A 25,445-nucleotide genomic window follows, 5' to 3' on the forward strand; every position below is an offset into this window, starting at 1 on the left:
GAAAGGAGGCTGAGGCCTCTTGAAAGGAGGCTTCTGAGCCTCTTGAAGGAGGCCCTCTTGAAGGAGGCTTCTGAGCCTCTTGAAGGAGGCCTGAGCCTCTTGAAGGAGGCTTCGAGGCCTCTTGAAAGGAGGCTTCTGAGCCTCTTGAAAGGAGGCTTCCTCTTGAAGGAGGCTTCTGAGCCTCTTGAAAGGAGGCTTCTGAGCCTCTTGAAAGGAGGCTTCTGAGCCTCTTGAAAGGAGGCTGAGCCTCTTGAAAGGAGGCTTGAGCCTCTTGAAAGGAGGCTGAGCCTCTTGAAAGGAGGCTTGAGCCTCTTGAAAGGAGGCTTCTGAGCCTCTTGAAAGGAGGCTCTGAGCCTCTTGAAGGAGGCTGAGCCTCTTGAAAGGAGGCCTGAGCCTCTTGAAAGGAGGCTTGAGCCTCTTGAAAGGAGGCTCTGAGCCTCTTGAAAGGAGGCTTCTGAGGCCTCTTGAAAGGAGGCTGAGCCTCTTGAAAGGAGGCCTGAGCCTCTTGAAAGGAGGCTTCTGAGCCTCTTGAAAGGAGGCTTCTGAGCCTCTTGAAAGGAGGCTGAGGCCTCTTGAAAGGGAGGCTTGAGCCTCTTGAAAGGAGGCTTGAGCCTCTTGAAAGGAGGCTCTGAGCCTCTTGAAAGGAGGCTTCTGAGCCTCTTGAAAGGAGGCTTCTGAGCCTCTTGAAAGGAGGCTTGAGCCTCTTGAAGGAGGCTGAGGCCTCTTGAAGGAGGCTTGAGCCTCTTGAAAGGAGGCTGAGCCTCTTGAAAGGAGGCTTGAGCCTCTTGAAAGGAGGCTTGAGCCTCTTGAAAGGAGGCTCTGAGCCTCTTGAAGGAGGCTCTGAGCCTCTTGAAAGGAGGCTTCTGAGCCTCTTGAAAGGAGGCTCTGAGCCTCTTGAAAGGAGGCTTGAGCCTCTTGAAAGGAGGCTTTGAGCCTCTTGAAAGGAGGCTTCCGAGCCTCTTGAAAGGAGGCTGAGCCTCTTGAAAGGAGGCTTCTGAGCCTCTTGAAAGGAGGCTTCGAGCCTCTTGAAAGGAGGCCTGAGCCTCTTGAAAGGAGGCTCTGAGGCCTCTTGAAAGGAGGCTCTGAGCCTCTTGAAAGGAGGCTGAGCCTCTTGAAAGGAGGCTGAGGCCTCTTGAAAGGAGGCTCTGAGCCTCTTGAAAGGAGGCTTCTGAGCCTCTTGAAAGGAGGCTTCTGAGCCTCTTGAAAGGAGGCTTCTGAGCCTCTTGAAAGGAGGCCTGAGCCTCTTGAAAGGAGGCTTCTGAGCCTCTTGAAAGGAGGGGCTGAGCCTCTTGAAAGGAGGCCTGAGCCTCTTGAAAGGAGGCTTCTGAGCCTCTTGAAAGGAGGCTTCTGAGCCTCTTGAAAGGAGGCTTCTGAGCCTCTTGAAAGGAGGCTTCTGAGCCTCTTGAAAGGAGGCTTGAGCCTCTTGAAAGGAGGCTTCGAGCCTCTTGAAAGGAGGCTTCTGAGCCTCTTGAAAGGAGGCTTCTGAGCCTCTTGAAAGGAGGCTGAGCCTCTTGAAAGGAGGCTTCTGAGCCTCTTGAAAGGAGGCTCTGAGCCTCTTGAAAGGAGGCTTGAGCCTCTTGAAAGGAGGCTCTGAGCCTCTTGAAAGGAGGCTCTGAGCCTCTTGAAAGGAGGCCTGAGCCTCTTGAAAGGAGGCTTCTGAGCCTCTTGAAAGGAGGCCTGAGCCTCTTGAAGGAGGCCTGAGCCTCTTGAAAGGAGGCTCTGAGCCTCTTGAAAGGAGGCTGAGCCTCTTGAAAGGAGGCCTGAGCCTCTTGAAAGGAGGCTTCTGAGCCTCTTGAAAGGAGGCTCTGAGCCTCTTGAAAGGAGGCTTGAGCCTCTTGAAAGGAGGCTGAGCCTCTTGAAAGGAGGCTTCCGGAGCCTCTTGAAAGGAGGCTTCTGAGCCTCTTGAAAGGAGGCTGAGCCTCTTGAAGGAGGCTTCTGAGCCTCTTGAAAGGAGGCTGAGCCTCTTGAAAGGAGGCTTCCGAGCCTCTTGAAAGGAGGCTTCCGAGCCTCTTGAAACGAGGCTGAGAGCTTCTTGAAAGGAGGCTGAGAGCTTCTTGAAAGGAGGCTTCCGAGCCTCTTGAAAGGAGGCCACAGAGCCTCTTGAAAGGAGGCCACAGAGCCTCTTGAAAGGAGGCTTCCGAGCCTCTGGAAAGGAGGCTTCCGAGCCTCTTGAAAGGAGGCTTCCGAGCCTCTTGAAAGGAGGCTTCCGAGCCTCTTGAAAGGAGGCTTCCGAGCCTCTTGAAAGGAGGCTTCCGAGCCTCTTGAAAGGAGGCTTCCGAGCCTCTTGAAAGGAGGCTTCCGAGCCTCTTGAAAGGCAGCTTACGGGTTTTTGGAAGGAGGTTTCCAAGCCTTTTTCAGCGAAGCTATTGAGCTTCTTAGAACCGCCCTCAAGCCTCTTAAATAAAATTTTAGTCACTCAACTTGTTGTTCTTTTGATTTTCTGTTTCACAGCCCTTCATGGTAATGCTGGTAATAATGAGCAGAATTCAATAGGTTTTAATTAACTGATCGCCATGCATATTATGTATAATACAATGTTTTGGAATCTAAAATTACACAATTATCAAAAATGTTTCAATAAGTTCGCTTTCCGGAGAGGCTTTAAGTCGTGAATAATAGCGTTGGCATTTTTGTTTCATCGCTGACGTTTCGATCTGAGGATGGGATTTTCTTCAAGGCTTCCAACCCCGGCATCGAAACGTGGATAAAATAAAATTGCCAATGTTATTATTCATGATTGAAAGCCACCTCGAAAAGCGAACTACAAAATTTACAGTCGAAATCCATCCACAATGTTTCATGAGGTTTTAATTGGAATTGGAATACATCCGCTATTACGCATTAACCATAAAGAATTATTAAGATTTGAAAATAAAACAATTTGGCCTAGCATCAGACTTAAAAGAGGTTAAACATGTTTAGCTTATAGTGGGATATTCTCCCCTATATGGTGATCAAGTTTTCACAAGTTTTGAAAATGTCAAATTTTCTATCTTTCGGAAAAAGTCAATGTTTTTGAAAACTAATAAATTTCTACATCAAGCCCACTTCAAACCGTATAAATTAATGCATGTTAAACCGAGCAACAAAAAAAACGAAAAAACAGTGGGGACCATGTGTGTCCGATCTCCCTTTATGTGCGACTGAATACTTATAACACCTAGCATTAGATAATGGACAGGACAGTTACACAGCACTGAGTGGAGCAGTGAAGAATTTCGTTCCTTTTCATTCCAAACCAAGGGGAGCATTTCAATTTCATTTCGTTTCGTTTCGCCAGAAAAAAAAGTTTGTTTTCGCATACCCTCACAGCGTTGTGGGGAATAAAGTGAGTCTGAAAAATGCATTTGCATTTGTTAGTTACATTGATGGATAAAGTGGAACGTATTTCTTATTTCATGATAAAAATAATGAAATAAACTAAAATATTTAAAAATGACATTAATAGACATTAATTCACATCGTCAATCGTAGTTGGCATTTGAAATGCCATCATACTAAGAAGCTAATGAGAAGAAATTTGAAATTGAATCTCAGTAGGCTGACAGGAATTCTAGATGATTCGAACGGTGAACATAAACGATCATTCAGTGTTATGTTTTTGAGGCGTGAACATGCGAATTATCCTTCGGTGTTCCGCGCTTGTTTTCGTTGGTAAAAGGCAAATCGGAAGACGGATTTGCCTAGCTACGACACCGGGCTCCATCGTGGGTGTCACTAGAGGCTGATCCTTATAGTAACTGACATTCGGGAGTAGGATTGGGTTAGCCACACCTAACGTAGGGGCGAAAACGAAATCTATAATCAAGCATTAGATTGGAATCCAGCCGGATATTGCAAAATAGGCAGATGCAATGGCTTATGGCTATGTAGCTTCTATATAAAAAAAAAAAACAGTTGAAGGTTACACCACAGACAAACAGACGTAACAGCTTGAACATTTTTCAGAAAAATCCGTCGCTCAACTCCTCTACCACCATCTTGCGAGCATGTTACACGAAACAATGTTTCGTAACACATTGTCACCAGAAGGCGCTGGAGTGAAATGTCAATCTCGAAGGATTACGACGTTAGCGCCTCTATGTGTGAAACGAGCAATCCATCAAATTCAAATTGATCGTTGAAGTCATGGTCGATGGTAATTTCTCTAGTTTTACGTCTGTTTGTTTGTGGTTATATCCTAGATCCTAGATATCCAGTTAGACGTAGGATTACGTAAATTATAAAACATATATTTAAAATTATGAATATGCCTAATATCGCGGATCTCAGGCTGCTGTGATGCCATTTCTGCGATTGAACTACAGACTTCAGGCGTTCCATGTGGCTTTTCTGTATACAGAATATAAATTAAAGAACAAAAATGTGTTTTTACTAGGCATCATGAATACTCTGCGGATGTATTTTGTAATTTGGAGAAAATTTCTTCAACGTCCTTTTGTATATAATGGTGGTCCAAACAATAATCGATTTATCTTCAATAATTCGCCTTTCCAACCATGAAAGTCGAACCTTCGTTTCTACTGACGCCAACGTCAGCCACTTCATGATTTGCGACTGAAGCGCGATACATGCTGTCCAAATGAATATGATTATTCTATGATTTGCACTTTTAAGAAATTGCCTTAACCATGGTTTTGCACGGCAGCACTGGTATCAAATGGACGAAAGGTGGAGTCAGTGAGACCAATGGTACCGGTCGCCGATAAGGCCGGGTATCTGTCTCCATTACAATTGGATACTGGCAAGCCGAGGTCCGGTTTCGCGACCAATCGCCATAACGACCGGAACAAAGCTGCTACATCGGCTGCCATTGGCAACGGCAGCAAGGCTCAGAAAACCATCGTCAAAGGCGACAAGCAACCAAAGCGGAAGCCACGGAGGAAGGAAAGCTATGACATCTACATTTACACAGTGTTGAAGCAGGTCCACCTGGACGAAGGCGAAGAGCATCATGAACAGCTTCGTAAACGACATTTTCTAATTTATCGCGGCTGAGACCTCCCGTATGGAGCACTACAACAAACATTCAACAATCACCAGCCGCGAGATTCAGATTACCGATTCAGATTAGCCGACACCAAGTACACCAGCTCAAAGTGAACGAGAACGAAGATGTAGCTTCATCTAATGATTTGAGGCGTCATTTATTGGCTCTATCTTCTGTAGTGTAAAATTGTACTCCTATCCCTGCCTCCTCGTAGTGCTGCCCGGGATACGAGCAACCTTAGGGAAGATCGGGTAACCAACCCCGGTGGGAACTATGCCCGAGCAGCACACATGTTGCACATAGATTACAGTAACTCATATGTGACCAGATTCAGTCACAATTAGGTTGCTATAACCAATGTCGCTTGACTTGTGTTGTTTGGGTGGTCGTATGCTGACAGGGTAGGGGGGGAGGGGGTGTAGGCTTCTCCTCGGAGGTGCAAATCTTACTGAGCGTCTGTTCTCCATGTCAGGAGCGGCTTACAACAGCGCCTGTTCTCTATGTTAGGGTTAACTTTGCAAGGTTTCTGCAGTGATTATATCATCACCACTATCTGTCCAACAACAATCGATCTGCAGCTGGTCCACGAATGTTTTACGAATCGCAATCCGTAGAACATCATAATCATCGCCGCATGTATTGCATAGGCACCGGCTACTGGATGGATAGGACTGATATCGGCGATAGAGAGTGAGTCCCTCGCTCTTCGTCAACATTTCTCGGCTCTTCACATGCCGAACCTTGACCTCCACACTGAAGGATGATCGAAAACCAGTCGAATTCTAGTAGCCACCGGGAACACTTGGGCAGCGAGCCTACGCACAATTTTAACTTGTCTAGTTTTTTAAGTACAAATATATATGTAAGTGTGCAAGATAAAAACCGTTGTCGTCGTCAATAAATTATGAGTTAATGTAACTAGCGTGTTATACTGCTCCATCCCAATTGCTATCGAACTTCAACAAGGTTAAAGGATCAGGTTCGTTCAATGGTCCTCCGGAAATTTAGGGGGTTTGGTGTCAGGCGAAAGGGGACTAGCGATTGTAAACTCGGTTCGTGGGACTGTAAACCTCTCAACTTCATCGGGAGCACACGCATACTCGCCGATGTCCGTGGATTCGGCATCGTAGCGCTGCAGGATGTTTGTTGGAAGGGATCAATGGTGCGAACGTTTAGAGGTAAGCATACCATCTACCAGAGCTGCAGCAACACACACACACACGAGCTGGGAACAACTTTCATAGTGATGGGCGATATGCAAAGGCGCGTGATCGGGTGGTGGCTGATCAATGAGAGAATGTGCAAGTTGAGGATCAAAGGCCGGTTCTTTAACTTCAGCATAATCAACGTCCATAGAACATACTCCGGAAGCACTGATGATGATAACGATGCATTCTACGCGTAGCTGGAACGTGAGTACGACAGCTGCCCAGATTTGAACGCTCAGGTTGGCCAAGAGGAGGAGTTTAGACCGCCTATTGGGAAGTTCAGCGCTCACCGGCTGACGAACGAAAACGGCCTACGACTAATTTATTTCGCTGCCTCCAAGAATATGGCTACCACTGTCTGTTGATGGTTAAACTTCGCCCAAAACTATCTGTCATGAACAATGTTCGGTGCCGACGGCCGCCGCGGTACGACCTAGAGCAACTGAAGCACCCTGATGTCACCACTGCATACGCACAGCAACTCGAGGCAGCGTTGCCGGATGGGGCCGCTCTTGAGGACTGCTGGAATACAGTCAAAGCAGCCATTAACGACGCAGCGGAGAACAACGTCGGGTATATGAGACGAAGTCGACGGAACAATTGGTTCGACGGAGAGAGCAGACAGATTATGGAGGAGAAGGACACAGCGCGGGCGATAGCGCTGCAGCAAGATACCCGGCAGAACGTGGAAGGAAGGGGTTATATGCCCCATCTACAAGAAAGGCGACAAGCTGGAGTGTGAGAACTTTCGAGCGATCACCATCCTTAATGCCGCCTACAAAGTGATATCCCAGATCATCTTCCGACGTCTGTCACCATTAGTGAATGAGTTCGTGGGAAGTTGTCAAGCCGGCTTCGTTGACGGCCGTGAATACCAGGTCCCAATCTCTCAAAATCTAACTTGACACAATTGTGGGGAATAAAGTGAGTCTGAAAAATGCATTTGCATTTGTTATTTACATTGATGGATAAAGTGGAACGTATTTCTTATTTCATGATAAAAATAATGAAATAAACTAAAATATTTAAAAATGACATTAATAGACATTAATTCACATCGTCAATCGTAGTTGGCATTTGAAATGCCAGCATACTAAGAAGCTAATGAGAAGAAATTTGAAATTGAATCTCAGTAGGCTGACAGGAATTCTAGATGATTCGAACGGTGAACATAAACGATCATTCAGTGTTATGTTTTTGAGGCGTGAACATGCGAATTATCCTTCGGTGTTCCGCGCTTGTTTTCGTTGGTAAAAGGCAAATCGGAAGAAGACGGATTTGCTTGGCTACGACAAGCGTGTGAAGGATTTACCTCCATTTTTTTAATTTGCTTTTTTCTTCGGTGGGGTTCAAGGATTTTATTGTTTATTAAAAAAACTTATATTTCAACGCATCTGTTTTCACTTTGTAAATGAAAAATAAAAAAACATTCTATTGTGTTAGCTGGGCAGAAGTACTGTATAAAGTATAACCTGGACCAAAATTTAACGAATATGAGGCCAAAACTTGACTGCACTTTTTTCAAATTTTCGTTATCTAAATACTCAAAAATAGCATCAACAAATACCCATGCATTGTTTGGAAAAAATTGGAATAGTCATTTGATCGGTTCGGGTTTTAAATCTTTTGAATTTATTTGTTTATCGTAATCGCCGAAAAAGAAAAAAAAATCAGGGAAGATAGTTACCCCATAACAAATCCCATCGCCTGATCCCATCATCTTAAAAATGAACTTCCTGGAAGCATTTTTCAAACAAACTACAAACCACATTAAAGCGAGCGTAAACTTCAGCTCGGAAAACAACACAAACTCCCAAGTCAAGTTGTAATAAACCCATAAGCAAAAATGGTTCCACCGTTCCACCGAAAGAAAAACTAGTTTCATGAACTTCGTTCGGACCGTTTCGCCTGATGGAAAATAGAAGCTAACAGTACCTACGGCGGCGACGATGGCAAATGCGAAGGCAAAAGCACACCGGATTTGTTTAAAGTATATGAATCCTTGATGATGTTTACTCTGTTGTCGTCGACATCGACGTCGTTCAGCACCCTGCCCACCCCATTTTCTAAGTCCTCCTCGCTCGATGAAGGCGATCTAAAGTCATGTTTGTTCTTTCATGTGCCAGTCATGTTATTAAAAGTTGTTTGATTATCCCTCCGTATGTTCTCATATTCTGTGTTTTTTTTTTCGTTCAATTCACTTCTGTCCGCGATGATGATGCTTTGGCGGCCATGACCGGATGACGTGACAGATACGAAACCTACAAGGCAACACTGAAGAAGATTCCTGCCACCAGACTCTCCCGTCTAACTGAGGCACTGGCCAATTACGACCCGATACTGAACGAGTACTTTTTTGACCGCCATCCGGGTGTGTTTGCACAAGTGCTGAACTACTACCGGTGAGTAGCTGCAGGATTAAGTGAATCGTTAGTTTGGTTATTCAAAAGAGAAACATTGTACAGAGGAGGAAGCGGATATGCTTGCTCATGAAAGTTTCATCCGGTTTAATGTGAAATTCCTGTATTAAAACAATGCTCTTATTTTATCTTTTATTTTCCATTTTCGACGTTCCTCTCTAACGCATGAAAGAACCGGCAAGCTGCATTATCCAACGGATGTCTGCGGGCCACTTTTCGAAGAGGAGTTGGAATTTTGGGGCCTTGATTCGAACCAGGTGGAACCGTGCTGCTGGTCGACGTACAGTGTTCATCGCGATACTCAGGTGAGTGATTTTTTGCTGATATTTTGGATAACCGTTGGGCTGTCTTTAAATTTAAGTGGAACAATCTTAAATCATTAATGTCCAGAACGTGGGCAAATCTCGTTGAATGTTTACATGAGCTGTGTTTTTTAAGATGCTCAGCGAATAATGGGTAAAGAAAAGCCCTTGTTACATGATTTTGGAAAAGAGTTAATAAAATACAGAAAGATTTCACGTAAATTTTTTGCCTTCAACCTATCTTACATCAACAGCTGCAAGCAACAGATCTGACGCCCGTAATGTCAGCGACAATCCTCCTTCATAATTTATTACCGTACATAGCAAGAAAGTGTATTTTTTTGTTATCTCTTTCCAAATCTCTTATTCTTTTTTTTGATGGCATTTTATATGAATATGAGAAAAGTACAATGGATGCACTAAAGCAAGGCAGTCGAGATTGTTTCCTATCAGAAACATCCTAGAACGGATCAAGAATCGAACTCCCCATTTCCGGATTGGCAATCCTCCGCCTTCGTTCATAAGGCTAACTGGAGACCCTTTTCCAAGTATCTCCTATGTAAATGGCATGTGCGAACAAATATCACTTCGCAGCCTGCGTAAAAAAAAGCTTCGTCCATGTAGACCGTTTTACTTTGGGTGCAAAAGAAAATAATCACACGTGTGGATTTTCTTCAATGCTAGATGCACTACCTTAAAAGCTGTATTGATATTTGGCTGCTTGATGTCTTGTTGATTCTTATGGTTTGTGTTGCTGAAAACTAAGCCTATCGTAGAAGTAAAAAAAAAACAAACTATAATATCACTGATCCAGCGAGTTGCTTTTCTTTCCGGATAAAGCTCTTGATACTGTAAACAAAATATCAAAATAGGTTGAACAATTTCCAAAGTGTCTCCGTTATCTTGTTTTCCTGGTACACAACTGTCGTCTCTTCCGAGATCAGGAACGATTATTTCCTCTAGATGTGAACGCGAATTGTACCAGCTGTCAACTTTGCCAAGCCTTGGCAAATTGAACCTTTTGAATAATTCAAAGGTCCCACAAGAACCTAGAAGAAAAGAAGATCCACTGAAAGAATCTTCCTTTTCAAATACACACTTCTCCCCGAAATCACTGCAATCATTCGGTTCTCGTTGGCTCGCTCACTGGCTGTTTCAATTTATCCTGCCAAAGGACTTTTTTTATGAGCCAGCGCTAAGACGCTCGTTGTTGCTTTCTTTTCGCAAGCATTCAACAGGAGATGAACGAAGAACCATTGAGGATAGCGCGCTGTGACCAGCCACCTCCCTTCCCAATTCATTTTCCTTCATTTAATTTTCTTGCCACCTCATCAAACATTGCTTCGAGCAGATTTCAGTCGGACAGCCAGGCAAACACCAGCACCAGGCACGTTCATCATTGCCAGAGTGGAAAGCGTTGTTGCCCTGAGACGCACACCAGGTTGGTTGGGGAGGTCCCGGCTAATCTACTCAACAAATTAGCCTCCAGGCTTTTGAGTGCTCTGTGCGGTCGTATGTTCCCGACGATGTTCGTGCTTGTTTGAAGATGAGCGATTATGAGAAATGGGTGGAGCTGGTTTCGTTCATAGCTTCGTGCAGTAACGATACTTGGATGTTTGACTGATTCTCTTATATTTAGTTATCAGTTGGAGAAATGATATTGTTGAAAGTAATAATCAAGGTACATATTCATCGGGATTCCAATGCTTAGGCTAGTTGAGGAAAAATATTAAAGTTTTTCATTGAACATTTCGTGAAATTTACATGCAATTCTTATTCTTATTGGATTTGCCAAGACTCCGTAGCACATATTATGAAGAGTCATATTTCGCCTTCAATATCGTTGAACAAAATTTTAATAACCAACTCGAAAGCAACAAGCGAACAAAGTGACTGAACATTAACTCACTTATATTCATCTCGCCAACAAGACCGCATCCATCGACAGGATCCAAGTCGAGGGATCCGCCCTCGAAGATAAAGCACACAAATAACTTGCAAATTTCATTTTTCCGTTCTTTAAGCTTTCGTTTAATAATAATACAATTTCCTAGCCCCATCCTCCGCAATTTTCCCTCGACTTTAACTTGTTTGTTGTTTCTTCTTACCTAAACAGAGCACTTTGGCCATATTGGACAAACTGGAGCTGGATGACGAACAACCCTCGGAGGAGGCCATCGCTCGGTTGTTTGGTTTCGAGGAAGCGCTGCTCAACGGTGAGCTGACTTGCTGGCAGCGTACAAAGCCTAAAATTTGGGCACTCTTCGATGAGCCTTCCAGCTCCACTGGGGCCAAGGTGAGTATCGATGATGATTTCCCACGACTGTTTTTGACTTGACCCAACCAACGTGTGACTGCCAAGTGTCACATGCTCTCCCCATACGAAGATTGACACGACGTGATTGGATTGCAAATTCGTCTCTCCTTCAGATCGTAGCCGGCATATCGGTTTTCTTCATCTGCATTTCTGTGATATCATTCTGTCTGAAGACTCATCCCGGCCTACGAGTGGAAATTCCAGCCATACTAAATGTATCTGCCAACGGTAGCAGCTTCGGTGCAGTCCTGTCAAACGTGACCAACTTCGGCCCAACGGATAGTGGCACCAGTAGTAGTAGCAGCAGCAGCAGCAGCAGCAACAGTAACAGTAGCAGTAACGACGACGACGAGTCGGATGATACTATCGGAGAACCACCACCTCCGGCGGCAGCCAGCAGGGGAGCGCATACGAGCCCTACGAGCAGAAGTGGCACCAGCAGCACTGGGCTGTACCAACGCCCGGCTGGGAGGCTCATATCTTCCGCCTATCGGGCCGGCAAAGGAGCAAATATTGTCGATAATTGGCAGGAAACATACGGCCAACCGCATGAAGCGTTTTTCTACGTGGAGCTGGTGTGCAATGTTTGGTTTATAATCGAACTGATGGTGCGGCTTGTGGTGAGTAAATGTTTTACATTATCGAAAAAACAGTTATCTATCGCCTTAAATATCAATTTGGCAAGTAGAACGAATATTTATTCAAAGATACATATTTAAAGGGGAGAATTGTTAACAACTTCGGGTGGAATTCCAGAATGTTCTAAAGCATTGATTTCTGGTTGACGTGATCATAGGTTTCAGGCGACGTCTTAAATAACACAATTTTACTTTTTACGAAAATATTTAACAAAACGTCTAAAGAGTGCAGAAGCTTAAAGAGATAAGATGAGGCTAACGAATGCTCGCATTTCAAAATGTGACAAAAGAGAGAAGAACTAGTTGACCTGACGGACGTTGTACTGCATAGTAGAAGAGAATGCACGTTTTAAACTGCCCATGAAGAAGTTGCATACAAACCTCAAATTTAGTTTTTCACAACTTTCTCCGTTCATATGAGATAAAATTGTATAAGCCCGTCTGAGATTGTAATGAACCTAAGTGTTGAAGGAATGGAGAAAATCCATCCAGTCGTTTTCGAGTTATGCGGATACGAACACAGACCATTTAGTTTTTATTATAATGTAAGAAGAAAAATCCTATAAAATTCTATAGATGGCAGATGGAAATTCAAGTCAAGGAAATCGTTGTAGTTGTTCATGAAACTCTACAATGCACGGTGACTTAAATCGTGTTTTTAGCGCGTTAATTCAATAGTACATACCTTCATTATATGATTAGGCGTAATAGCGTGTTCGAGACATTTAAAAAAAAAGCGATGCGCTTTTTGGAGGTATTCAGCCTTATGATCAATCCCCCTAAAAGTGAGATGATAAATTGTCTTCGCGAGAGTTGTAGCAAAAGTTCTCCCCAAAAACTTTAACAAAGACACCAAGTTCGTAATTTAATTACTTTTGCAAATTTATTGCTTTTTACGCCAACAAGCTTCAAACATGTTAAACGTATAAGCATTAGGGTGTCCCAAAAAAATCGATGTTCGAAAAGTCATGGTGCTCAACCCTAAAATGAAAGATATACCTGTCTGGATAATTTTTGTAGAACAAACCGAATTTCTTAAAAATCGTTTAGAGGTTGCGCCAGATCGATTTTTGAAAAATCAGCTTTTTTTAGGTACCCATTCGTTTTATATTTTTTTATTTTTCTGTGGATCTTTGCCCATATTCTCCATGAATTAGTTTTTGGTATTATGCGTTTTTACAGTCTGCAGAACTTTTTAAATATCGAAAAAAACACATTTTTCTGACTAATTTTCGAAGTTATTTCATCCTATTTCAATATTTTTTTCTCGCTGAGAAAAACTTACATACTACAAAGAGCTATTTATAGGGAGTATTTTCATAAAAAAAATATCCAATAAATGTTGTTCTGGGGCTGAGATATTGCAGTTATAGTAAATAGTAAAAAAAGTGTACAAATTCGGTACTTTTTCTTTACATGTTATAAATTCATCAAGATTGCACTAATATTTCAATTTAAATTAAAAACAATTCAAAGGCAAATAAATGGGAATATTTTCTAGGTAACATAGCTTTTCTTTCCGATGGAGCTGGTTACCTGAATTACAGGATTTGATCGGAGCCAGTTATAAAATGATATCACACCCAACAGTTAATATGTAGCCATATACAAGAAATCAGGTTTACTATGATCTCTTTATTAGTTTTGATTCAATCATAGGATGCTTTTCACGGTATACAAAAAACAAGGCAGGCTTAGCACGTATGTAAACATTCAGTTTGAACGTAAACATGTGTCGTCACTACTTCGCACAAGCTGAACTGAGACGATGCTCTACGGTCTCATCATGCTTTCTTTTGTACTCTAACATGTGGCGTTAAAATATGCGTCATTCTTGACGTGTCACTTTTCTTACGAGCCTACCTTGTTGTCTGTATACCTTTATGCTTTTGATATGTCATATGACAGTCAAACAATTTTTTTCGTCGCATCAGTTCGACAGCTTTTCCATGAGTTCAATTGAGATATTGGAAAAATAAAAACAGAATAAACGTAAAGTAAAAACGGAAAAATGACACTTCAAGAGTGACGCATATTTTATCGCCACATGTTAGAGTACAAAAGTAAGCATGCTGAGACCGTAGAGCATCGTCTCAGTTCAGCTTGTGCGAAGTAGTGACGACACATGTTTACGTTCAAACTGAATGTTTACATACGTGCTGAGCCTGCCTTGTTTTTTGTATACCGTGAAAAGCATCCTATGATTGAATCAAAACTAATAAAGAGATCATAGTAAACCTGATTACTTGTATATTGCTACATATTAACTGTTGGGTGTGATATCATTTTATAACTGTCTCCATCCATATACTCCAACCAAATCCTGTAATTCAGGTAACAATAACTTGAAAACGGCTCCGTTATGTTCAAAACTTTTGAGCCCTTCAAATAAAATACTGTTGCAGATATGCTTTTCATTTTTGAAACATATTTGGCTTAGAATAGTGTATGAAATCAAGGAACTAACGTCGTAGTACCATATGAACCATAAAAATAATGTTCGTTGGTCAGATGGCCCTTCAAAAAATAATTTGGTAAAGCGTACATAACTTTTGATAGAAAAAACATACACCTAAGATTTTTGGACACAATGCTTAATATAAGCTTAGCTTTCCATCGGTGTATTAATATTCAAAATCGGTGGTTGCGAACCTGGCGGATAAATAGTTTTTAAAAAGAAATCCAAGATGGCGGCTAAATTTGATTGCGCGGCCGGTAATAAAGATAATTAGTTCAGTGCGAGTTGGCTCTTGTTTCGGACGGCAGAACGATCGCGCGATTTGCCGAAATTTTGTGTTTTGCATTGCGCGGCCGGTAGTAAAGTTAATTAGTTCAGTGCGAGTTGGCTCTTGTTTCGGAAGGCAGAACGATCGCGCGATTTGCAGAAATATTAGTTCGCGCAGCCGATTGAGTAAACAATTGGTGCGTGATCGGACGTGTTTCAGGTAGGATTTAGAACATTCGTAAAATCCGAGTTTTTGGTTCTGATTTTGATGTTCAGTGAATAAATGTGCGGTTGAACATTTGTATAATCCAGGTTACTTTGTCCTCCTTTGGACGGTTCGTAAGTAAATTGATGAATATATTTTAATATTTTTTCAGCATATACTGTTATTGACAAACACTCTATATTGTCGAATAGAGGTCCCTATTATTCACCTTACCCACTAACACAAATTTTCCTTCCCGAGACATCTATGAAGGTAGTATGGGTTCCCTTCATCTTCACTAGTAGATGTTGAACTAACATTCCTTCCCTTCCTTTAGTGATTGTAAGGACGTGGCCAGGTATACAACTCTTACTGTATAGGAAAAGGTACTAATCCCAAGTACCAATTTACGACAATATACGTAGATTGCTCAAATGAGCATTGTATACCCACGATTTGTACAATCACATATGCTATGCTATGCTATGCTAAATCCAAGATGGCGGCTAAATTCAATATGGCTGCTTGTATTTTTACTATTGAAAATTGAGGATACACTCTTCCTCTTTCCAAAGATATGCTGATCTCTACGACCGGTTGAGAAATGTTGGAGTTATGATAGTTTTGGTGAGTCAAGAATTGACAAAAATCGAGGGGTCTATTAAAATGATTTCGTGTATAACTAACGAGGGGTTCATCTTTCTGAAGAATTTAACTCGGATCCTTAATATACTCGCCAAAAGCTTTCGAAAGAATATAAATTTAGGCATTTTTAAGAACCTAGAACCCTTTTAGTTTTCAAGTTGCAATAGCCACTAAATGGCGTATTTTAAGATTATCTAAAACTTTCTAGAATATGCAAAAAAAATGTAGAAAACAAAAGGAAAAAGATTTGATGAAAAAACATTTTTGAAGGGTTGTCAGCATAAAACGTAAACAATCTCTAAAAGTAACGGAGTTACTAACTAACTAACTACCAACTGACAAAATTTTTCAAGAGAACTTTTACTACAACTTTAGACCAACATTTGAAAAGGGCGTAACAGCCAAAATTTATTCCTTCTGATTCTTTGTCTGCATATATAGCTATATATGTAGACGAAGAATCAGAAGGAATAAATTTTGGCTGTTACGCCCTTTTCAAGTGTTGGTCTAGAACTTCTATGAAGAACCAACCTTATATGTTGTGAAATGAAAAAAATAAATTTTTCATCTTACTTTTAGGGGGATTGATCAGTATGCTGAATAATAATAACTTGTAATAACTTGTCCTTTTACACTTTTCACTACCCAAGTAACAATTTCCATGCTTGCAAGATTTATTCAATTCTTATAACGAATTCATGACAGCAATCACCGTGGCTAGTTGCTCAGTTTTATTTTATCAATAAACCCAGGCCTGGGATTTGTCACCTTCATACAGAAAAACCATGCGACAAAACCAAAGAGAAAACAGTCACCTCAAACTGGACAACACAACCTAACCAACGTAGCTCGATACAGCGTACTGCTGCGACGCAGATGAACAACCAGAAGATGCGACATAACTTACTTTCGGGACCAATGTTGTGTCGTGCACAGAGCCGAAAGTGTATGCGTTGTCACACTTTTGTCGCAGATGTGTGCTCTAACAAGACATACAACAAAAGCAAATTGTCGCGGTTGGAAAAAGTTGTCATCTGGGGCCTGTAGCATAATCGAAATTTTACTAATAATATTAGTAGAGTAGCTTGTAACTAGTATTTTTCTGTTGCATAATGAATCTATAAGTATGAATTTACAAGACTAATATTACAAGTAAACCGCACTAATATTATTAGTGGAATTTACAAGTAACTGTTGCATAAAGAAAATACAAGTAGAAATTATTAGCGTTGGCTTGTAGTTTCTTTTACAAGTATGAATAGTGCTGTAATTTAATTTACAAGTAGCTTTTATTTTATTATTTCAGCTATGCAAAGTAATTATGCCTAGTTTAATTGTTTTTAACGACTTAACAGAGAAAGAAACTATTATTCTAGTTGTTTCGAATTACCATATAATGAAATACTGTGCATTAAAAATAAATTTCTCGTTCCCATATAACACTGAGAAGTATGAAAATTGTCAAATGACTTTGGATATAGTAGAAGTAATTTAAGTGGTGACATCAAGTATACAAATTGTGGAGCGCTAAAGATCATTAGCAATTATGCAGTATACAGAAACCCAAAACTACTCAAAAGTGGGTTGTTTTAGCTCAAATCCGTACTTTGGACCAATAACCCAATTTTGAGTAAAATGAGTTTCCTATTAACACTTAGTAGTTTAACTTAATCCACTTAAAACATATTAACCAAAGCTGAGCTTAGTTTACACAAAGTTGACTTTATTCATCTCAAAATTGAGAATATATTAATTTACTTAAATTTGTATTATTGTAGAATATTGTAGAATATTTTATTATTATACTAAACAATCTCGTTTAAGACCATGCATATTGCTTTATGTTTGACAACAATCATGGGAAAGAAAGGAAAAACGGAAAAACTACCTAAATTCTGAGTAGAATTTATTACGATATTTTCATCAATTAGTATTATATGTTGCACTAAAAAAGAAATCGTCCAAATTTCATAATCGAATTAGAAGCAAAATCTAAACCCGCATAAGTCTTACAAATCACGTAAATTAAACCCTCTTCAAAAACCCACACAAAGTTTAGCGGGATTCGATTTATTATGGAGGATACGTTCGCGTAACTTACCTAAACTTACCTTACCGTACTAACCTAAATCAATCCCAAAGACCACGTAAAAACGACTCCAGTGTGCATTACATTGGCTTGGTTAAAAATGCCAATACCACGAAGCCGGCTTAAACCGCGGAATCAAATCGTTTACCTTCGCATTGACAGTGAACTGTCGGATGAATTTTGACAGGTAAATGAACCTGACGGACTTGTAATTTCAACCTTACTAATAATACAAGTACTAATATTATTAGTTGGCAAAACATTATTATGCGACGTAAATTACAAGTACTTGTAATTTGTTGACTTGTAACTTGTAACTTGTAGCTAATATTATTAGTCTGATTATGCTACAGGGCCCTGGTCGTGGGGATCCAGTCGTGCGACGGAAAACTGGAAGTTGACTAGTTTTTTTTTGACTGACCATGTTTTTATGTATCTTGTCAGGTGTCACTGACAAACGCGACAATTCCCAGGCCTGAATAAACCTTTCACAAATCTGCTGAAAAAACTTTAAACGTCAAATGCTGCTCTGCGATTGTAATGAAGAGCATAATAAATCGTTTTTTTTTAAGCTCGATCAAAGCTACAATTTTCAGTCGTAATGTGATCAAATGAACAACCGCAATAAGAATATTTGCATTGCAAAAAGTTTAAAACGGTGTTAAATAAGAGCAATATGTTTTTGATCGGGGCAATATGAGCAATATGTTTTTGATTGGGGCCCTCCTTAGCCGTGCGGTAAGACGCGCGGCTACAAAGCAAGACCATGCTGAGGGTGGCTGGGTTCGATTCCCGGTGCCGGTCTAGGCAATTTTCGGATTGGAAATTGTCTCGACTTCCCTGGGCATAAAAGTAGCATCGTGCTAGCCTCATGATATACGAATGCAAAAATGGTAACCTGGCTTAGAAACCTCGCAGCTAATAACTGTGGAAGCGCTTAATGAACACTAAGCTGCGAGGCGGCTCTGTCTCAGTGTGGGAATGTAATGCCAATAAGAAGAAGATGTTTTTGATCGAAATTCATGAGGGCTATGCTGGAGAAGCATTTATATTATTATGATGAAATGATTAAACGATATTTCACCGCGTTAAAAACTTTTTAGTTAATTTATTTTAATTACAAATATTTTAGAGTGGAATATCTATAGATTCAGTGAAAATGTACCATTTTATTGTTGTAATTATTTTAATGTTTGCCTAGAACTACATTAGTACTAGTACATTGAAGTAATTCGAGAATCAAACCTGAAAAAAATATTATTTTGTGGTCATTCCCATCATTATTGTCATTAACAATTCATTTTGTTATTATTTTTCTGCAAAGCTATTTCTCTTTTTCCAAAGCACATTTTTGATAGCTGCCGCAGCCAAATTCTTTTTTTTTTGCTGATGGTTTTAAAAGGATATCTATTGACTCTTGTGGCTTATAGTGGTTATCTAGAGAGGGCCACTTGGTCATATCATACTCTCATAGTGGTCATCAAAAAGTTACCTTGTGAAAGCTGGTTTTATTAGTAGATCTTATGAATTTATTTTTAAAACCATTCCTAGAGCGCAATAAGACCTGCAGTGTTATTGCTTTTTGAATTGAAAATTTTAAAATATCCGCTGAATCTTTTGACGCTAAGCTGTGGCGAATTATTATGCGAATCACAGATTTGTTGCTGGGCATATAGTTTGCGTCACAGAGATTCTATTGTGACTGACCCTTACGGTCATCGTGTACAACAACAGCAAAAACAGCAAATCAAAAAACTATCTGCGAATCAGGTAAATTATTTATTTAGAATTTAATCAATTTATATGTTATTCTTAATAACTATTATAACTTAGGTTGGTGAAAATGGATGGTAACGAAGATACCGCATTTCTGAATCATTCCGAATACCCGGAAGCCGAGTATTTAGACATGCAATATGAGCAATCTCTGAGCCAATCTCCCCAGGAAGAATATTCATTGGCTCATCAATTCAACAACGATGATCCGTTGAATTCCGGATATGAATGGAGTGAAGTGCCTTGCAATGAAGAGCTACCTTTGATACGGTTCAAAGCAACAGTCGTACTGAAGGATTTCAAAGGTCAGAGGTCTAATGAAGTGGGTTACACGTTCGTTCTATTCGGTGACACAGTAGTGGATTATATCTTTGATGCGCTGAGGGGAGTAGCTAGTACGTTTTGTAATCGAGCACTGATTTATTCGAACAGTCGCAGAATATCCGGATGCACTAAACTGGAATACGACGTCCCCAAAGGAGTTGCCAGGTGTTGAGGACATGGAAAACTATGTGCTCGTTCAAGATCAGAATCATGATCAGAAAGTCTATAATCTGAGTAAATCGAAGACGATCGAAGCTCGATCGAAGCTAAATGTAACGACAAAGATTTGAATCTAATTATTCATACGTATTCCTTGTCTGTTCAATCACTTCAACTGTGGATGCAGGCCGAAGGCAAACTGATTCAACGAGCACAAAAAGACAGATAGCTGAAAGAAGAACATTCATGGAGATTCAAGGACGTTTTCGACATTCACTAGAGTATGTGGGTCGATTACATTCACCCATGTCTTCAAACAAGGGGTGGCATTGTGCACCTCGACTCAAAACGAGCGAAACATGCGAAATTTCACGCGAAAGAGCTGTCGAGAAGAGATGCACCATGAGGCCTAGGATTGGAAGATGCATCCGTTAAGTAGTCCTCGATGCGAAAAGATCTGCAGGTAGCGAAAAGTGTCAATGAGGGCTAGACTAAAATAAATACTCCCCGTAAACAATTAGAAAATTCCCATAAAAAATAGAAAATTGTCAATAATGAAATCAGGGTATGAGCAATAAATAAATATAAAATTTCCACAAATAAAACAAAATTTCCATAAACAATTAAAAATTTTTCACAAAACAAAAATAAATAAGCACTTTTAAAAGCGAAAATTGCAATTATAAAAGAAGAATTTTCCATAAAAAAAATAAGATGTTCCACGATAAAAAAATACAAAATCTCCTCAAATAAATCAATATTAGCAATAAAAAAAATACAAAATTTTCCACAAAATAAATATATTTTTCCATCAAAAAGTTTTTTGAATGCAAAATACGGCATACTGAAGCAATACTAATTGGCATGTTAAATTTTGATTCGAATCTCGCTTTTGCTTCCTCCAAGAAAGGTATTGGTTCTTGATAAGCATATGCGGTATTTCGAAAAATTTCGTTTTAGGGCATTCGAAACGAAATTCTGCGGAACTTGAGTATGGCGAAATCTGATATTCTGATTTCGTTTCGTATCGTAAAATTTGGAAAATGTCGACTGAAAAATCATACTTTTAACGAAATTTAACGGAATTTCGCGGAATTTCGAAATGAATTTTTAATAATTCAAGTTTTTAAACTTAAAAAATTCGGCTGCGCCGCTGAATAAATCATTCAAACTCTACTCAAAATTTTAACCATATAAATTTCTTCATTAAATCTCACTACGTAATACAATTTTGTATCTTCAACAGAAACGCATTCAGGTTTTCACTTGAAAATTTCTTTGTTTTGTTTAAAGTATCAAAGTATAAATCGTAATGCATATCTGTTGATTTAAATAATATTCAACCGTCTAAGACGAATTAAGTACTGTCCATTTAATTCCACCAGTTAATTTTCGTTATCTTTGCAGATACAAAGATAACGAAAATTAACTGGTGGAATTAAATGGACAGTACTTAATTCCTCTTAGACGGTTGAATACATTCCACTAAAAGAGCTTTATATATTTTTCTAAATAATATTGTTCAGTGACGTAAACATAATTTGTACATCTCATCGTTTTGGTATTCTCTATTTTTATTTAAGTCGACCGAGTTGTGTAAATAAAATGTAAAAATCTTTCGTTTATTTTGGAGGCTTAATTGCCATCATTTTTTGTCATTTTCATTTCATCTAACAGTCATATTTTTTAAGTGAAATCTTTTGTGTTTGAATCTTTCGCTTCTCTATTATAAATAACGGATATGAAGGAAAATAAACATAGAGTTTTGAAACACATTGTTTGGAAGATTATGCACCAAATTAATTTGGTTACACTGGCCACCACCTCGTCAGAGCTACCAATTGAATAGTAACATGGCAGTCTCGATTTAATTGTTACATCATGTCCTAGCTTTCAGCAAACACGTACCGTTTTGACTCAAATTCCGAACACTCGCTTTTAGATGCCCATTTTGGCTTTATTTAGGTATTTTTTCCATAGGAGCTTGAATTCTTTTACAATCTTGATCCTCAGTACAAAACAAACGATGAAAACTTTAGTTTTAGGGCGCTAAAACGCTAGTGTTCGGGTTTTGAATTGTTTAGATACTCAAAATTACCTTTATCCTATAACTTCAGTAGACCCTCAAGACTCACAACTTCAGTAGGCTCAAGCTCTCTATTTTCGCTTAATTATTCAAATCTGTTACATATTTATTTACATTCCATCTCAAATGGCAATGAAACGAAAGCAGGCTGAACCCGGGACTGTCAACTGTAACCTTATGCCTACATGCAGATAACATGATGGTGTTGCTAGAGTAAGCGACTATTATTTTGAAGGCCCGACTCCCACCGCAGCGTATCATATATTTTTTCTAATTGTTCTCACACGAAGTGAGTGAGAGGTGAAGTGATGAAAAAAGGTTTTCAGCAGAAACGATTTTCGTTTATCTTCCAATGCATAAAGAAAAGTGATGGATGAAAAATGTCCCTCGACATAACCAAAAAAATGCTCGCCTAATATTCCCAACGGACCTCAGAGAACATTAAAAAAAAAGTCGAGTTTTCTACTGCAATCAACAGCTTTCATACTGCTTAGATCTGTCGAAAAGGCTATTTTGGAAAGTTCTACAGATTCAATAAATCTTCATGAACTTGGTTGAAAATTTGCCTGAAGACTGTATTCAAGATGGTAATTAAAATGGAGGGGTGGCACTTTGAATCTGTAATATTTTTCAAAATGGTAAACAGATCCAATCAATATGAAATATGTTGTTTGCATTTAAAAAATCGGCTTTTTTATTTTTACTGAGGTCTGTTGGAAATATTAAGCGATGAATGTTTTTACGTTGTTTATGGTGAGGGGCATACTTTTGAAAATGGTTAACAGATTCAAAACTGATCTGTTACTTAAGTCCGTTTGTAAAATTAAGCTAGATTCTCTCTATGGCATTTTGGGTAACAATATTTGGCTTTAAAAATATGAAACAAAATTAATTTTCTTCGCGAATTTTTTTATTCGTTTTTACTAAAAACTAGAAAATAAAAATTCCGCGAAAAAAAAAATTAAATTTCGTTTCGTTCCGTAAAATTTCGAATCAAATGGACCTCGATTTCGTTTCGTTTCGAAGTCTCGGAAGTAAATCTGAATTTCGTTTCGTTTCGTTTCGTCAGGAAAAATTGTGTTATCGCATACCCTTAGTTCTTGACAGTATAGACGAACAATCCATGTTCGCATCTCGACAGAAAACTTCCTGTAAACACTTTCTCTTTCTTTTCTGCTGAAGAATCCGTGCATCTCGTAATGCTTTAAGTTATTAGTTGCCGATAGTTTCTAGGGTTTTTCCACAAGTCTTGGCCAGTGATTTTCGTGGCAATCCGAGTACGTAGAATCCGAAAAGACAGCGATAAACTGTTTCGAGGAGGCGAGTTTGAGATGAACCTCATTATGCAAAATACAAACCATCGCAAGAATTTTTTTTTAAATAATAATATTTGTTATGTAAAGCAAAGCACCAAATCAACTTTGTTATTTATTCACTGAATCATTTTGAAACGAGAATGTAACCATTGAATAGTACGAAAATATAAAAATTTCAATTCACTACCACTTTCAACTCACAACTCCTTTCTCACTCTAAATTTGCTTTTATCGCTAATCACTCCTCACATTTTCTCATATTATATACATCGCTACTCATTTTTTTATTTTTTGTTCTTGTCGCTTCTCACTTCTAAATTCTTCTTTCTCCCTTACTTTCTTCTTTTAAAACATAAATCCACACTTCGTAGTTGCTACTCGGTGATTGATCAGAATTTGCGAAATTGTACATTCTCCATGTACACATTTCGGAAGCTCAAATATTTTGAGTCAATAATGGCGCTGGACACGTCCTGACGGTCATATAAAGAGAGAAGGATTGTTAGTCGTTGCTACTGAGGACCGAGTATACCTCTACATCTCCACGATTGTCTTGGATAGAACATTATGTCAATTACAAAGGTTTATTTATTTGAATTCACTTCGGTGAGCGATTCGCCCAACAAACAATTTAGGCTTGATAAGGTAGTTTTTAGCTGAAGGAGACAATTTTTGTCTGTTCAAGCGCTTTACATGTTTCAAATGTTAGTTGGATCGATCTGTGGGATGGAATATAATTACGCATATTTTATATAATCTTCTCACTTTCCTTTCTATCAAACCGGCGTGCTTACCTCAAATACAACCATACGCGCGCAACTTAATTTATTTACCGGCCGCACAAAACAGAACAAATTGTTTCGGATGACTGCGTGATCGTTCTGCGTACTTCTCGTAAACAAGCACAAACAAGCACCGATTTAAAAATGTATCGGCCGCACGTCACAGAACGATTTTAGATGATCGCGCGATCGTTCTGAATACAGCACAAACTCGGATTCCACGAATATTGTGCGTCCTATCTGTAAGACGTCCGATCGCGAACCAATTAATTTACTTATTGATTGTGTGTCTGTTAGGGTGGCTTAAATTAGTATGGAAAATAAAATTATGTCAATTTGTTTCATGGCCCGCTATTCAATTCGTCTCCATTCAATTGTCTGTTTCTGCTTCATAAACTGCTCAAAAATTAAATAAAACTCGCTCGAGTAAACATAAGTGATATACTATCGCTTTGGTGGATACTAGGGTGGCTCAAAAAACACTTTTTCAAATTTTTTGATGGGCCGCCCTCTTATTCGGCTCTATTTGATGCCCTGATGCCCTGGACAAAATTTCAGCCAAATCGGTCAACGTTTGGGCGGTGCTAAACTCGTTGGAAGTTTATATGCAAAAATGTATGCAGAAACATATAAAAACAGTGATTTTTAGTTGGACGGCACAATTCACGATCAAGAACAATGATACTCATTCAGTTCTTGTAGAATTAAATACAGAATGTTATGCTGAAAACCGCGAGAGGATTAGAGTTTATAAGGCAAAGATATTAGCATTTTACTGGAATGTTGTAGGGGTGAATTTATTTCCTTTCAAAGGTAAAAGAAACGAAATTTGCTCAAACCCCACTTCAGAGAAATGCTAATAACTTAGCCGGGCAAACTCTAATCTTCTCGCGGTTTTCTGCATAACATTCTGTATTAAATTCTTCAAGATCTGAATGAGTATCATAGTTCTTCATCGTAAGTTGTGCCGTCCAACTGCAATTCACTGTTTTTGGATGTTTCTGCATACATGTTTGCATATAAACTTCCAACGAGTTTAGCACTGCCCAAACGTTGACCGATTTGGTTGAAATTTTGTCCAGAGCATCAGGGCATCAAATAGAATCGAAAAAGAGGGCGGCCCATCAAAAAAGTTGAAAAAAGTTTTTCCCAAACTAATTTGAGCCACACTAGTGGATACGTGAATACGTGGATAAGTAAAGCTGTGTATCGAACGAGGTTTTTACGCCAATTTATTGTTTCTAAATTATCGCTTCAACATGGAGAAGATCTGCGAAAAGTGCTCGTTTCCAATCGACATGAAAAGTGAGTTGTTCACTGTGTGTGAAGGAAAGTGCGCCAAGTCATTCTATGCTAGCTGTGTTGGCCTTTCCGAAGCAGATGTGTGTACTTTGTCGAGTAACATAATTTGGCTGTGTAATGCGTGTATGGCGTTGTTCTCCAGGATGCGAAAACACACAAAT

General features: G+C 39.5%; 1 protein-coding gene across 5 annotated transcripts in view; it reads left to right on the forward strand.

The window, feature by feature from the left end:
- Nucleotides 1-25,445, forward strand: part of LOC134213389 (potassium voltage-gated channel protein Shaw-like) — a 356,566-nt gene that overhangs the window by 216,896 nt on the left and 114,225 nt on the right. For all 5 annotated transcript variants that reach the window (XM_062692404.1, XM_062692405.1, XM_062692406.1 and 2 more), the window contains 4 exons: nt 8,451-8,600; nt 8,791-8,923; nt 11,037-11,216; nt 11,351-11,857. In XM_062692404.1, coding sequence (XP_062548388.1) covers nt 8,451-8,600; nt 8,791-8,923; nt 11,037-11,216; nt 11,351-11,857 — 970 coding nt within the window. The remainder of the gene's footprint in view (nt 1-8,450; nt 8,601-8,790; nt 8,924-11,036; nt 11,217-11,350; nt 11,858-25,445) is intronic.

Source organism: Armigeres subalbatus, chromosome 2, assembly GCF_024139115.2.
Source record: "Armigeres subalbatus isolate Guangzhou_Male chromosome 2, GZ_Asu_2, whole genome shotgun sequence".
In the NCBI taxonomy this organism is placed as follows: domain Eukaryota; kingdom Metazoa; phylum Arthropoda; class Insecta; order Diptera; family Culicidae; genus Armigeres; species Armigeres subalbatus.